This window comes from Carcharhinus amblyrhynchos, chromosome 20 (genome assembly GCF_965287045.1).
Source record: "Carcharhinus amblyrhynchos chromosome 20, sCarAmb.v2.hapA, whole genome shotgun sequence".
In the NCBI taxonomy this organism is placed as follows: domain Eukaryota; kingdom Metazoa; phylum Chordata; class Chondrichthyes; order Carcharhiniformes; family Carcharhinidae; genus Carcharhinus; species Carcharhinus amblyrhynchos.
The window spans coordinates 48547592-48563988 of NC_137343.1; the positions used below are offsets into that span (position 1 = coordinate 48547592).

General features: G+C 46.9%; 1 protein-coding gene across 1 annotated transcript in view; it reads left to right on the forward strand.

Moving 5' to 3' along the window:
* The first annotated feature begins 3387 nt into the window (after window positions 1-3387).
* patz1 (POZ/BTB and AT hook containing zinc finger 1) overlaps window positions 3388-16397 on the forward strand; it is a 51669-nt gene continuing 38659 nt past the window's right edge. The window contains 2 exon segments of the mRNA XM_080208551.1: window positions 3388-4158; window positions 4161-4600. Coding sequence (XP_080064677.1) covers window positions 3388-4158; window positions 4161-4600 — 1211 coding nt within the window.

The window sequence follows — 16397 nt, forward strand, 5'->3', positions numbered from 1 at the left end:
AGCAGTGCTAACCACTGTGCCACCCGAAGCAAAAGAGATACCCATTGAAAAAAGTTTCTACGTTTGGTGAACATAACTTCAGCTGAACATAACTCCTCCTTGGGGGTAGGGGGTGAGACAGGGAGGGGTGTGGAGCAAGGAGAGGGAAAGAAGAGTGGGGGAAGGAACAGACGGCCAGCAGAGGGTGAAGGGGAGGAAAGAGGAAATCCTGGGGAAGATGGATGGAGGGGATGGGGAGAGACGGGTGAAGGATGTTCTGGGGTGGGGATGGGGAATGAAAGCGGTGAGGGATAGTGGGCTGGGAGTGATGAGGGAGGGGAGGGATGGGGGTGATTAGGGGAGGGAAGGAGGTGGGTGATTTGGGGGATGCAGTGGGGGTGATCCAGGAGGAGGGGGAGTTTGGCAGATGGAATGGATGATGGAGTGGGACTGGGTTTACTGGGAGAAGATGGGATGGAGATGTTGGAAGGCAGATGGTGAGGGGGGTGGGGAAGGTGGGGAGGTGGGGAGGGGGAGAGGGGATGGTGATGAGGTGGGTGATGAGGTGGGGGATGGGGTGAGTTGCAAATAAGTGAGGGGGTAGCATGTTGGAGCAGGGATGATGGGGAAGGGGATGGTGAGGGGGAGGTTGTATAGGGATTGGGGGATGAAGGGGGAGGGGGATGAGGAGAGATGGGAATGGGCTGTGGGTAAGTGAGGCGGATGGGAAGGGAGGGAGAGATGGGGGGGAGAAATGGGGAGGGGATGGTGAGGGGGGAAGGGGTGACGGGAGGGAGGGGTGGGCTGTGGGGATAGGGAGGGAGGGGATGAGTTGTGGGTGGCGGAGGGGGTGGGTTGTAGATAAGGGGGGAGAGGGTGATGGGGGTGGGTTGTGTGTAAGTAAGGGAATGATGTGTTGGAGGGGGGATGATAGGGGAGGGATGGTGAGGGGAGGTTGTGGGGGAGGTGGGAATGGGCTGTGGGTAAGTGGGAGGGGGTGAGTTGTGGGTGAGTGAGGGGGATGGAGGAGGTGGGTTGTGGGTAAGGGGGTTGATGGGGTGTATGGGTAAGGGAGGGGGTTGTGGGTAGGGGAGGGGGTGATGGGGAGGGAGTGATGGGGGTTTGTGGGTGAATGAGGGGGATGGGGAGGGGGTGGGTTGTGGGTAAGTGAAGGGGATGGGGAGGGGGTGGGGTTGTGGGTAAGTGAAGGGGATGGGGAGGGGGTGGGTTGTGGGTAAGTGAAGGGGATGGGGAGGGGGTGGGTTGTGGGTAAGTGAAGGGGATGGGGAGGGGGTGGGTTGTAAGTAAGTGAGGGGATGGGGAGCGGATGGGTTATGGGTAAGTGAAGGGGATGGGGAGAGGGTGGGTTGTGGTGGGGGTGATGGGGAGGGGATGGGTTGCAGGTAAGGGGAAAAGGGTGATGGGGGGGTTGTGGGTGGGCAGAGGTGGTGATGGGGTTGTGGGTGGGGGAGGGAGTGATGGGGTTGTGGGTGGGGGGGGAGGGGGTGATGGGGGTTGTGGGTGGGGGGGAGGGGGTGATGGGGGTTGTGGGGGGGGGAGGGGGTGATGGGGGTTGTGGGTGGGGGGAGGGGGTGATGGGGGTTGTGGGTGGGGGGAGGGGGTGATGGGGGTTGTGGGTGGGGGGGGAGGGGGTGATGGGGGTTGTGGGTGGGGGGAGGGGGTGATGGGGGTTGTGGGTGGGGGGGAGGGGGTGATGGGGGTTGTTGGTGGGGGGAGGTGGTGAGGGGGGTTGTGGGTGGGGGGGAGGGGGTGATGGGGGTTGTGGGTGGGGGGAGGGGGTGATGGGGGTTGTGGGTGGGGGTGATGGGGGTTGTGGGTGGGGGGGAGGGGGTGATGGGGGTTGTGGGTGGGGGGGAGGGGGTGATGGGGGTTGTGGGTGGGGGGAGGGGTGATGGGGGTTGTGGGTGGGGGGAGGGGGTGATGGGGGAAGGGGGTGATGGGGGGTTGTGGGGTAGGGGGTGATGGGGAGTTGTTGGTGAGTGGGGATAAGGGGTGATGGGGGACTGTGGGTGAGGGGGGATGGGGGTGAGTGGGGATGGGGATGGGGTGGGGGGATGAGGGGTGGGGGGTGAGGGGATGAGGGGTGAGGGGATGAGGGGTGAGGGGATGAGGGGTGAGGGGATGAGGGGTGGGGGGGATGAGGGGATGAGGGGTGGGGGGGATGGGGGGATGAGGGGTGGGGGATGGGGGGTGGGGGGATGAGGGGTGGGGGAGAGGTTTAGGGAGGAGGGGTTTGTGGGTGAGTGACGGGGGTGGGGATGGGGGAGGGGTGATGGGGGGTTGTGAGTGAGTGAGTGGGGTGGTGAAAGGGGGTGAGGGTTGTGGGGGAGGGGGTGATGGGGGTTTGTGAATGAGGGGTTGATTGGTGGGGTTGTGGATGAGGGGGTGATAGGGTGGGTTGCGGGTGAGTGAGGGGGTGGGGAGGAGGGGATGGGGGAGGAGGGCATGGGGGGTTGTGGGTGAGTGAGGGGATGGGGGGAGGGAGGGGGGAGGGGGAGGGGGATGGGGGGGGGTGTGGGTGTGGGTGAGTGAGGGGGTGGGGAGGAGGGGGTGGGGAGGAGGGGATGGGGGAGGGGGGGATGGGGGGTTGTGGGTGAGTGAGGAGGGGTGGTCCCGGGGGGGGGGGGGGAGGGGAGGGGATGTGGGGGAGAGGATGATGTGGGGGAGAGGGTGATGGGGGTGGGGGTTGTGGCTGAGGGTGGGGGAGGGGTTGAGGGTGGGGGAGGGGGTTGTGGGTGAGTGAGGGGGGTGAGTGAGGGGGTGAGGGGGGAGGGGGCTGGGTGGGGGGGAGGGGGGGGAGTTGTTGGTGAGTGAGGGGGGTGAGGGATGTGGGGGAGGGGGTTGGGTGGGGGGAGGGGGGGAGTTGTTGGTGAGTGAGGGGGGTGAGGGCTGTGGGGGAGGGGGCTGGGTGGGGGGGGGAGTTGTTGGTGAGTGAGGGGGGTGAGGGCTGTGGGGGAGGGGGTTGGGTGGGGGGTGGGGGAGGGGGGGGAAGGGGCTGGGTGGGGGAGGGGGGAGTTGTTGGTGGGGGGACGGGGGGGGAGTTGTTGGTGGGGGGGGGGAGGGTCGCTCCGAGCGGAAGCTCCGGCGCTGCCATGTTGTTTGGAGGCGGCTCCGGATGGCGGGGGCCCGGGCTCGGAGGTGAAACAAAAGCGGCTGCAGGAGCTCCCCCCGCGGCGCCGGCCCGGCCTGGCTCGGCCTAAAACCCCGCCGCTCGGTGTGTTCCCAGAGCCAGGCAGGCCTCAACCCCCGGGGGCTCGGCCGACAGCAGCCCGGTGTGTGTGTGTGTGAGTGAGCTGAGGGGAGTTTGGCGGCGGGTGGTGGGGGGGAAGAGAGCGGTTTTCCCGGGCGGTGTGTGAGGGGGGGGGCAGGCGGGGCGGGAGGGCTGCCATGGAAAGAGCTGGCGAGCAGGCCTGGAACAGCTACACCTACCAGGTGAGCCAGCACAGCGCCGACATGTTGAAGAAACTCAACGGGCAGAGGAAGAACGGCGGCCGCTTCTGCGATGTGGTGCTGCGGGTGGGCGACGAGAGCTTCCCGGCGCACAAGGCCGTGCTGGCCGCCTGCAGCGACTACTTCGAGTCGGTGTTCGGCTCGGCCGTGGACGAGGCGGCGGGCCGCGAGCTGGAGATGCACACCATCAGCGCCAAGGTCTTCAGGGACATCCTGGACTTCGCCTACACGTCCCGCATCGTGGTCAGGCTGGAGAGCTTCCCCGAGCTCATGACGGCCGCCAAGTTCCTCCTCATGAGGTCTGTCATCGAGATCTGCCAGGAGGTCATCAAGCAGTCCAATGTCCAGATCATGGTGCCCCCTGCCAGGGGGGACATGATGCTCTTCCGCCCTGCCAACGTGGACTTCGGCTTCACCCTGGACCTGGCTGCGGCCGCTGCTGCCAACTGTGCCAACGGCAACTTTGTGGGGGAGAATGGGCACCTGCCTGGCACCGCCGAAGTCAAGGTGGGCAGCCCCAGCGCCCCGGTGGCCACCCTGCCATCCCTACAAGGCTCCCTGCCTGCCATGGACGGCTTGGTGACTTCGCCCACAGCGCCGACCCTTGTGGCCGGTCAGTTCCAGGCCCCCGTGAACTCAGTGGGCATTGACCACGCCAAGGTGGTCAAGCGGGGGCGCGGGAGGCCGCGGAAGTCGTCTTTGCTGGACCTGCCACTGCTGACGGCCCCGCTGGCCATGAGGGACGAGGGTTTTTACCCTGCAGTTTCTGTGGGAAAGTGTTCAAGAACGCTAACCGCCTGCTGCTTCACGAGGCTCAGCACACCGGACTGAACATGGAGTTGGGATCAGGGGAAAATCAAATCCCAGGACTTGGGGATGGTCTGCTGGCATCTTCGAGTGGCCTTGACCTTCCTCGTAAAAGAGGCAGAATGCGGAAAAATGTGGCCTGTGAGCTTTGTGGCAAAGCTTTCAGGGACGTTTACCACTTGAACCGTCACAAACTGTCACATTCAGGGGAAAAACCGTTTGAGTGTCCCATCTGCCACCAGCGATTTAAGCGGAAGGACCGGATGACTTATCACATTCGGTCTCACGATGGAGCGGTGGGCAAACCGTACATTTGCATCAGCTGTGGAAAGGGCTTTTCAAGGTGAGTGGAAAGGGTTAATTTATCTTTAAAACTTAATGCGCTGAATAAGGAGTAACTTGACCTGGTTAGCACAGTAAGTACTATGCAAGTGATGGGTTCGAGCCAGATTGAAAATCCGAAAAGCAGTCGTAATTTGGCGAAATTATCAATTTTTTAAGAGTTTGAAATTGTCAAATTATTTTCATTTTGAAATATGTAAAGCATTCAGCAGTACAGTTATAGTTTCCTGGCATTCAGACTTGTGGATCTTGAGCGCAAGGCACAACAGTCGGTACGGATCTGATGGTGGGAACAGTTTCAGCAGGTTAATTAAGAAGCATGTTGTAACAGATCTTAAGTGTTACTCCCTCCTGCATCCCCCCCCTCCTTTCATAATGTGTTTGTATTAATACACGGTAAACTGGACAAAGGAATTATAGAAAAGTTGAAGAAAAGGAAGTTATGTAAACTCACAGCAGGTTGGTCGATATTTGAATTTGAAAGTTTAGTTAAATCAAGTTTGGAAATTTCATTAAAACAGCATTGGCATCCTATGTTACTGCCACTCGAAGTATTCTTACTGAGGATGGTGTTCCTAAACAGTATTATTGCTGTCAGGAAGTCTTCCCATACAATTTACCGATTATAAAATAACAGGTGTACTGTACTGTTTCAATTCTTAAACTTTGTGCTTCAGTGCTGTGCATGTAGGCAGTTATGATTTTCAACTCTGGATTCTGTTTGGGATAAAAAAAAGGGGGAAATATTCAAATAAAATTCAGTGATCATGTTGAAGCACTGTATTTAAACAGGGACAACACAGGGCCTGTTAGACAAAGAAACAGCGTGGAGTTAGAGCTCCTATTGTTTTCAAATGACAGAAAGTTTGAATCTATGAACTTGAATTAGGGATTTCAGTAAAAGATGATAGATTGCGTTTCTGAAAATCCATGCTCTTTGTTTTTAGCACATATTTTAACAAAAAGAGCTCTGCTTTCTACCTCCTGTTTCCACCATTTTGTAAGCCCTTTGCTAACACTCACCTCCCCCCACACCCCCCCGCCAGCCCGCCCCCAAGTGTTATCCACAGAGCATTGGTAGGCACAATGCTCACAGACTCTGTGATTCTCCATTAGCCACCAACAGACAGAAGGCATGTGTAAGCAGCAGTGTTTAACTCCTGAATTTTCTCTCTTTTTCTTTCACCCTCTCTCTGTATTTCAAGATTACTCAGCTGAGATTTTAGAAATACACGTTTTGCTAGCCTGCATGTTACAGTGATACAAGATGTACTTTTTCTTTCTACTGACTTTTTATTACTTTGTTTTCCTTTGCTCCACAAGGCTTTGGGGAATTGAAGGAGGGTCAGGTGGGTGAGCAGTAAACTCTCAGGCTCAACTAATGGCACCATAAAACTAGCTGCTGGGCATGGATGAAAGATTTTGGCCACTTAATTGTTGCTTTGTCTCTTCTTCCCACTTTGCTCCTCAGTATTCCCCGCAGTAAGGTAACTGAGACTGGCAGCTAGGATTTAAAGAGGCTAGGGAACCAACACAAAGCTATTCTGTCATTGGCATGGTACTCTGGAAGCAGTTCAGAGAAGGTTCACTAGGTTAATTTGTGAGTAAGGGGTTGTCTTGTGAGGAAAGATTGCACAGGTTGGACCTTTGCTTGTTGGAATTTAGAAGAGTGAGAGGTGACCTTATTGAAACATATAAGATTCTGAGAGGGTTTGACAGGCTAGACGCTGAGAGAATATTTCCCCTTGTGGCCGATTTTAAACTAGGGGCATGGTTTAAAAATAAGGGGCTTCCCATTTAAGATACAGATAAAGATGTATTTCTTTAAGGGTAGTTAAGATTTGGGGTTCTCTACCCCAGAGAGCAGAGGGCTGAGTGATTGAAAATACATATTTTATATCTGTAAGGAGTGGATGGTTATAGGTGGCAGGCAGGAATGTGGAGTTATGATCACAACCCGATTAGCCATGGTCTTATTGGATACATAATAGAATCCCTACAGTACAGAAAAAGCATTCAGCCCATCGAGCCTGTACTGACGACAATCCAACCCTGGCGCTATCCCTATAACCCCATGCATTTACCCCGCTAGTACTCCTGAGACTAAGGGGCAATTGAGAATTGCCAATCAACCTAACACACATATCTTTGGACTGTGGGAGGAAACTGGGGTACCAGAAGGAAACCCACGCAGATATGGAGAGAACTTGTAAACTCCACATAGACACTCAACCAAGACCGAAATTGAATCTGGGTTCCTGGCATTGCTAACCACTGTGCCACAGTGCCGCTGTGGCAGAGCAGGCTTGAGGGTCCGAATGGCCCACTTCTGCTCCTGTTCAATGTTCTTGCAACTTGTGTTGCACTGCTATATTAACCTTACACCTTATACTTGATGTGTAGCTTTTACTCATGTTTCAGATTGAATTTGTGTTAGCACTCAAATTTGATTAATAGTGTCCTGTGGAGTTGAAATATTCTTATTGTGAAAAATCAGCAGTCCAGGAATGGATCTTGAGTTAAATTTGTAAGTAATGGGTGAAAAATGTGGCCGATCCGTTGTTGATTGTTGAGAGAACTTAATGTGTGAGAGTGCTGCTTACACGTGTGTTTCTGGTCCTTCGAATAATTTCAGGATGAATTAAGATGCAAACATCGCTGGCAGGCTGGCGTTTATTGCTTATCCCAGTTGCCCTTGAGAAGGTGATGGTGATTCCATGTACAGAACCCCTGTGTCGTAGAATCCCTACAGTGCAAAAAGATACTATTCAACCCATTAAGTTTGCACCAATTCTCCAAAAGAACGTCATATGGACTTGAAAATTTAACTGTACCATCAAATGCTGCCAGATCTTCTGAGTTTGTCCAACATTTTCTGTTCTTATTATTGATTTCAGTTATTTAGTTATTATTAACCCAGTGGAGGTTAGACATACTTGCACCCCATCCCTCCCCTTCAGGAAGATGTGGCCTTTGAGCTAACTATATGAACAACAGTGGTTTATCAGGCTTTTTTTTTGAATAGTCTTTTGGTAGGACAGAACTTGAATATTGCTGATAAAGGAGACGTGCTGCCAAATCTTTTCATCTTGCTCTCATCGGAACAATTTCATAGTTTGGCCCAGCTGGAGTATTGCATCTGGTTCTGGGCACCACACTTTAGGGATGAGGCATTGTTGAGAGTGAAGAAAAGATTCAAAGGAATGGTTCCAAGGATGAGGAACTTCAGTTTTGAACACAGGTTGGGAAAGTTAGGACTGTTTTCCTTGGACAAGAGGAGGCTTAGAGGAAATTTGATAGACGTATTCAAAAGCATGAAGGATCTGGACATAGGAAGAAACTGTTCCCACTTGTGAAAGAATCAAGAATGAGAGGGCACAGATTTAAAGTATTTGGAAAAAGAAGTAAAAGTGACATAAGGAAACTTTTTTTCAAGCAACGAGTGATTAATATCTGGAATGCCCTGTTTGAGAATGAGGTGGAACAGGTACAATCAAGGTATTCAATGGGGAATTAGACAGTGATCTGACAAAAAATAATGCGTAGGGTTACTGGGAGAAGGCAGGGGAATGGCTCATTCAGAGAGCCAGTGCAGACATTAAAGGCTGAATGGTTTCCTGTGCTGTAACAATTGTGGAAGTAAAAATACCAATAGTAAAGGAAGTAACAATTTATATTGCAAGAAAAGAGAGTGCTGATTGTTTGACCAGTGGACTCTGGTAGAGGTGTTGCCATGGGGAATGCACCATAGAACTGTTAACTGTCAAGCTTTTGTTAAATTCAATCCAAGCAGGCCAACTCTGGTCAAGGAATTGTCATGGGGAATGAACCAAGGAATAGCTGACCCCCAAGCTTTTGTTTAGTCGAAAAAGGGCACAAAGTGCGGACATGCTCCTTCTCTCTACAAAGGACAGGAACCTGTGTGAATATATATAGCTTCGAGCATGCGTAAGTGAGCCTACTACAAGCCCAACTGATAATCTTAAATTGGTTGTCAATGTAATTCTGAGCACAATCAGGATTTCTTAACAAGTGCTATCCAATCATGGAATCTCATCTAATATCGTACATTATATTCTGAGGTTTGCAAGCACAGGCTGGTTGGATATGGTAAGTACTTTGCTTGTTACAAGCAATCAAAGGGACATGCTGTTTTATACAATGTGCCACTTGTTGGAATGTGTGGCCTGCATAGAACAATACAGCACAGTACAGGCCCTTCGGCCCTCAGTGTTGTGCCAAGCTATGTCAAAACTGAAGATCACGCTATCTCACTCTCTATAATTCTGGTGTGCTCTATCTAGCATCGCACTGACACTGAAATTCATATAGCATATTATTAATTTGTGTGATAGGCAGAAAGTCTTTTTGGCTCAATGGCAGCATCCTGTTTGTAAAGAATGTCACTTGTGGTGTTGCTGCATCATTGAGTGTGAAATGATTGGTTTCACCTGTTGCTCCAATTTTTATCCTTCTAGTGTAATCTGAGGTATAACTGGGAATTTTACAGGACCAAAGTTGGCCTTGAGCCCATTCATGAGTTTACGTGATGTACACTGGCCCATGATCTGTTCAGGGTAGCCGTTACCTACACGAAGGCTTTGATGCATCCTATTTTGGCATTGAATTTGCAAGGTGAGCTAATTGCTTGGGCCCTGTTTACAAAGTTGCTGAAAAGGCCAATTTTATAGCGCGTGGAACTGCAGCAATCCCAACAAGCGTATTATCCAGCGAAAGTAGTTTTATGGTAGGTAGTCGAGAATCCATTGGTATGTTTCTCAACTGGTACTTTAAGGAAAGGAAGCTGCATTTCAGAGGTGAATTTGAGCACAGGTTGGAGCCTGTTAAGATGTGTGAGGAAATCCTTATTGTGCAGCTACAGATTCTGATACAACAAATGCATCATCTATGTATCAGAAACCGACAACAATGTTTTTGAGAACTGGGCGTAGAGGTGTCTCCTGGCAGCACCATCTATTTGGGCATACCTGATATTATTAAAGCTGATCTCAGCTGCATGAGTTGCAGAGTCCATAAGTTCAATGACTACAGATTCAGACAATGGAGGTGCATCTAGATCACCATGATATAGTGATGTAGTGTAAATATCTGACTTTCTTGAGCAATACATTGGTGAACAGACTAGTAACATCAAATAAGCACATGGACACTGCACAACTATCAGTACACAGGTCCTGTATGGCCTTCACAGAAATCCTTCACCATGTGTGTGGAAAACATGCTCAGAATTGATTGTAGCAACTTGCCTAATCATTTGACCAATTCACGTTCTACAGAACTATTCATAGAGCGTAGGGTGCGTAGTTTACCTTGGGCAGCCCATACATGTGGACGTAATGAAGACAAATCGTATCAGTCCTAACAGTCTGTTACTCTTACACAAGTCCAGCAAGTGTTTTTGTAACTCACTTTTGAGTAGGGCTGTCCAGTCATGCTTAGCAGCAGGTCCAATAGATGTGCATTTGGACTAGTCATTAAGAATAGTGTGTGTTTTGTTGGTATAGTGATACTTGTTAAAGATGATTATTCCACAGCCTTTGTTGGATTTACAGATATGTGTGTCTGGTTTGGCCTTGAGGCCTTGCAACATGACCAGACATTTGCATTCCTTGTGGGAATCAGCCAAGTCACTCAGTCTCCCACAATATGCTTGCAGTAGATCAGTTATGTGCGCTTTCAAAGATTCAGTGTCTTCAGTGGACACTAGTTTGTGGCAGGATAGTTGGGAGTAGAGGAGTTTGAATTTAGCAGATACCTTTTCGCATTTGATGTGGGACAAAGGCACACCAAAATTGAAAGCATGTGCAAGAACAGACTGCTCACTTTGAGAGAGTATGTGTTCAGAGAGATTTACTGCATGTTTGGTGGCGTTAATTACATCGCCAAGCTGCTTCTGCTTAAGTGTGGATGTGTTTCAAACAGGTATCACTTAAAATGCGGTCAGCTATTGAACACAAACTCGTCAAATAGAAAATGAAAGAAACTTGTGCACCTAAGACCAAGGGCAGTGTCAAGCACAGCACATATGATTAACCTTACTGCTAATTTGTTCAGTCTCATTCTGCATTAAAGCTCATTCGATCAGGGGACTGCATTTCATTTTGGTGTTATCAATATGCTTGAAAATAAAAACGGGCATAAGTTTGTGTCTAACATACTGTCAGGAAGACAATAGGTAGCTTGCCTGTTCGTCAAACTGTATTGTTGATATCTTGAATTTGGTCTTTGTTTTACCTTTATCTCAGGTATACAAATAAGTCGTTTGGGATTGTTGGTAGTATAGAAGTTGTGCTGCGAAAAGAGAGACATACTACAAAGCTTTTCATCTTGCACTCTATCAGGACACATTCGCAAGAATATGAATTATAAAGGGAACAACAGTTTGAATTTCTTTGCTGTAATGCCACTTATGTCGGTCATATGTTTCAACAATTGGCAAATCATATTAAATAGCACATTCCATTAGCTATTTGCAATTGACAAAGTACAGATTGTATCCAACCAGCCCTTGCATGCAAAACTCCGAACATAGTACGCAACATTAGATATTATTCCATTAGATATTGTTCCGTGATTTGACAGCACTTGCTAAACAATCTTGGTTGAGTTCAGAATTACACTGACAAATCAATTTAAGATTATTTGTTGGGCTTGCGATGTGGCCCATTTACTCTTGCTAGAAGCTACTTATATTCACACAAACAACCATACCATTTGTAGACAGAAGGAGTATGTCCCCACATTTCTCCTTTCTTGACTAATCAGAAGCTTGGGGGACAACCATTCCCTATGGCAATGCCATGACCAATCAGAGTCAATCTACCTGGTTTGAATTTAAACAAAAGCTTGGTAGTTAACTGTTCCTGGTGCATTCTCCATGGTAATGCCTCTACCAGAGTCCACCTGCCAATCAATAACAATTTCTCTTCTCATGCTGTATAAATTGTTGTTCCCTTTGCAATTGGTATTCTTGTGAACCTGTCCTGATAAGTGCAAAACAAAGCTTTGACAGCTGTCTTTTTTTTTAAGCAATACTCAAGTTTTTTTCACTTGCTATGAGAAAACTAGGATATCCCTGTCCCTGGATTGCATTCCTTGTCCTTTGCTGCAGAGTTGGAGATATAGCAGCTGCAGCACTGGATTGTAGCTTAAGAACAGGCCAAGGAAGGAGGCACACATAACAGCAAATCTGTTGAACCTCACAGTGATGTGGGTGTGGAGACCAGGGACATGATGCCTGTGAATGCATCCAGGGTTGTGTTACGATTATTATTGCTTTATAGAGTGCTGTAAATCTCATTGGTTGAATGTTGCCAGCTGCAGATGCCCTTGATGCATACAGTGCACCCTGCAGTTCACCCAGTGCTTAAACCTAAAATGGGAAAGAAATACTGGGGTTAGAAGGTTTTGGTAATTATAAATAAATTTTCAATAAAGAGATGTCACAAGTAGAGTAACAAACTTCACAATGACCATTTTTCCTTTCCCATTTTAAAAGCTAAGTTATGTAATACTAAGTGTATGCTGTGTGGATCAGACTCCTTGCAAAATAATGCCCTGCTAAGGTTAGTCAAATATGGTGATCTTTCAAGAACTACTGAAGATTAGGATTTTAAAAATGCAAATTGAAATATAGTTTATTCAACTAGAGGCCTGAATGATTAATTTGTGCATTGATCGAATACGGGTGGAACACGCTTTATGATACCAGCTGATCTCTTTGACATTTATAAGCAGTACTTTGCATCATTGGAGGTATAATGATCTATGGCAATACGCTGAACCAAGAGCCTTTAATTCGTTGTTTCATGGATTTTAGGACAATTTAACTTAAATTCTAATTGAAAAGGAAGTTTTCTTTGAAGTACTTTCATATTGTGTGGTTTCTCCCTATCAGTGTAATCTCTTAGTGAACTGAGCTATTTTTGTGGCTTTTTATCAGTACTCTTTCAATTTTTCTGATGGATGCATCATGTTGTATCTTTGCAAATAGTGATGTCTCTTCTTTTTTAATAAATGGCCTGTCAACAATGGCTTTTAAGTATAGTTTTGTTTGAAGTGCACTTTTTGTGTTTTTTTTAAATTAAGAGCAAAAGGTAAAGTGTTTTGGCATTGGGTGTCAATGTAAACCAGTTTGAGTTATCATCAGAAATAAATCTGGAGTGTTCACTCCATCAGTTGTATTAATTACCTAATACATAGGAGTAGATAATGTAGAAAATAGATGTGGTGGATTTTTAGTCTGTTGTCTGCTGTATCAAAACTGGAGTCTGCTGGTATGAAATGGAGACTTTCTATCAAAGTTCACTTGTTTGCAACCATTCTGGTGAAACCAGAGTCCACCAAGCAGGACAAGCGCCAGGGTTGACAAGAGGAGACAAATTGAGGTGGAGCTGGAGGTTTCAGTTGGTTGATATTAAGCCTCGGTCTTAAAAGTATGTAATTGGCAGGAGTTGTACAGGTTGGAGATGTGGGAATAAATGGATTGGAAATGTAATCTGATATGTCTCGATTTCAATGCAGGAGTGAAAGAGCATGTCAGGACAGTTGGCCACGGCGTCTTGCATGTATGTTGTGCCTTTAATGTAGAAAAACGTCAAGGCATGAAGGTGAAATTGGAAAAAACAATACACAAAGCTCGAAGTAGCAATGATCAAAGTGTCACCAACTAGATGAACAAGCCAGCAGTCAACTGCCTGATATGCAGGCAACTTGTTTCCTGTTCCACACCAGTAACAAAGAATGAAAAATGATAATGAATATACACAATAGCTAACTGCAACAGTCAGGCTATTTAATTTGTAAAATGTGAAGATTTATTTTCAGTGTCAAAAGGCCAAATACTTCCATTTTGGTCGTTGATGTAATTAGTGTACTGTAGTTAAGGGGTCAGCAAAGTCTTTGAAGCTGCAGGAAGTACATCAGAGAGTCAACTCAGCAAAAAATCGCTGTGTGAGACCTGGATATGTCTGAGCAGAGAATGGTTAATGTGGATAGAAGTTAGGGAGAGTTAAATATTACACAAAAAGCCATAATAATTGGTTCTGGTGAGATATCATAATATGAAACCTGCTCTTGTAATTTCATATATAACAGCCTTATGAGTCTTTCACATGGACTGCTGTATCCTTTGTAATGCATATTAAATTGTGGCCCATAATTAGCTGCTCATTATCAACTGAGTAATCATTTCTTTCCTTTATTGCTGCTCAGTTTATGTATAGTGTTGGAGAAATTCCAAATAAACAAGGATTTAAGACACTGATAAAACTACCAGCACTAAGTGAAATGACTCCAGATCAGATTTGTAGACTAACAGGGAATACTGTCTGCATAAAGACACATATAAACAAGTAAGAGATTAGAACAAGTATTTCTGAATTTAACATGTACTTTTAAAGCAATCTGTGCACATTAGCCAAAGGCAGGCTGCTCCAGAGCATGATGGGATGAGGACTGAGTGAGACAAACCACATTCTTTGAAACAATGCAACCATAGAATGTGTATATTTTGATCAGCATAAGTTATGGATGGTATGGGTTCCCAAAACCATAGCACGAATAGAGCTGTTCATTTTGTACCGATAAGGCAATGCTTCTCAGACATGGGAATATCTACTGTCTGACTCGATCATTGAAGTAATTGAGAGTGTGTAAGAACAGTACCTTTGAACTCTATAGCTAAGCGTCAGGAGTTGCTAAGCAATAAGGGGAAGTAGTATCCGGATTCTACAATCCATTGAAATCCCAAGATGTCAGAGGATAGAATGTAATTGGCTAAAGTATATGAGAACTGTTAACAATGAATGATTAATACTAATGATGACTGGTTCATAACTAACAGAAAGGCAGGAAAAGTGGTCTTGAAAATGTATAATTGTCCTGTCTGATGTATTGTAACTTCAGAGTGGTGTTGGAGTGCCCAGTGCTATCTCTCCCAACGATCATTGGTCAAATAAAGATACATCTTTAAGCAGGACACTGACTTTTGGCAAATACTCAGTCTCTGAAGAAAGCCCCCACAACTTACAGCCATTTATAGTTTACCATCAATCAAAGCCAAACTTTGCCTTTTCTGCTATCTACCAAGGTTATTGGCCGTGGTAAATACATGGGGTTGTGGGCATAAGGCGGAAGGTTAGGCCAGGGTGGGATGCTCATTTGGAGAGTTGGTGCAGACTCGTAGGGCTGGATAACCTCTTTGTGCACTTTAGGGATTCTTTGGAGAGCAGTGTAAGAGACTCCAGTTGGACAGCATAATACAACAGTCTTTTATACCTCCATAGCTCTGCAAGATGCTAAAGGACTAAATCAACCAGAATGGACAGTCGATGTCCTTTGATCTCCTTGCTGCATGTTCAGGGCATGCTGAAGGAAGAACTTCACCCCATACGTTGGAGACTCGATATCTGCTAAGTTGCAAAATGTTTTGCAATATATTGAGGCTTGGTTGCTGGTAAATGTTTTCTCTGATCAAAGTAACATATACTCTGGGATGTTGCCATGTCGACCTTTGTAGAATCGACTGAATCATTGCAATCTTACAACACAGAAGAAGGCCAGTTGGCTTGTGCCTGTGTTGAAAGAACTGTCCAATTAGAAAGTGTAGATGTACAAAGGGTGTCCTTGACCATAGGTCACTGCAGGTGCAGCAAGCTATTAGGAAGGCTAATAGAATTTACCATAAGTGGATTTGAGTACATTAATAGTGAAGTCTTGCTTCAATTGTATCAAAACTTGGTTAGACAGCACCTGGAGTACTGAATGCAGATTTTGTCCTCTTACCTTAGAAATGATATTATTGCCATAGAAAGAGTGCAGTGAAGGTTCACCAGACTTCTGGGGATGGCGGGACTGTTACGAAGAGAGATTGGGCAAACTGGGCCTGGATTGTCTTGAGTTTCAAAGAATGGGAGGTAATCTCATTGAAAGTACAAAATACTTAACAGAATTGACAAGATAGATGGAGGTAACATGTTTCCCTTGGTTGGGAAGTCTAGAACCCAGGCACACAATTTCAAAATAAGGGGGAAGCCACTTGGGACTGAGATGAGGAGAGATTTCTTTACACACAGTTATGAAGTTTTGAAATTCGTAACTGTGGGGGTGGTGGAAGCTTGGTCATTCAGTTTGGTTATGGTAGAGATTGATTGATTTCAGATTGACAACATAAAGGGCTATGGGGATAGATTGGGTAAAAAGCATTGAAGTGTGTCTGATGAGCCATAATTGTATCAAATGGTGGCGTAGGCTCTACGGGCTGAATGGTCTACTCCTGCTCCTATCACTAACAGTGGTGGTGCAGATTAATAAGACCATTTTAAAGCTAAAAGCAAACTATGCACTGGGATTCATTTCTAAAGGAATAGAATTCCAAAGCAGACAAGTTAAGCTAACTCTTGCCTAGATTATGTTTGAAATACTGTGTACAGCTCTGCTTTGGTTACAAAAGATACAGACGCCATGGAGAAGGTGCAAAACTGGGTTAATACCTAAACTGAATGATGAGCTCGCTTTAGAAAAGAGAAGATTTTGGGGTGGCCATGTAAGGCCTTTAGGATTTGAAGGGTTTGATGGAGTCGACTTCAAGATGATGTTTCTGTTCGTAAGGGAGGCCATAAATTCAGGAAAAACTTTTGAGTGGTTAGAATGGAACATGCTACCACAAGGTATAATCGAGATGAATAGCATATATACATTTGTGAAGAAGCTGAGGGACAAAGGAATAGAAGGATTTGCTGACAGGGTGAGATGAAAAAGGAGAGGAGGAAGTTTGT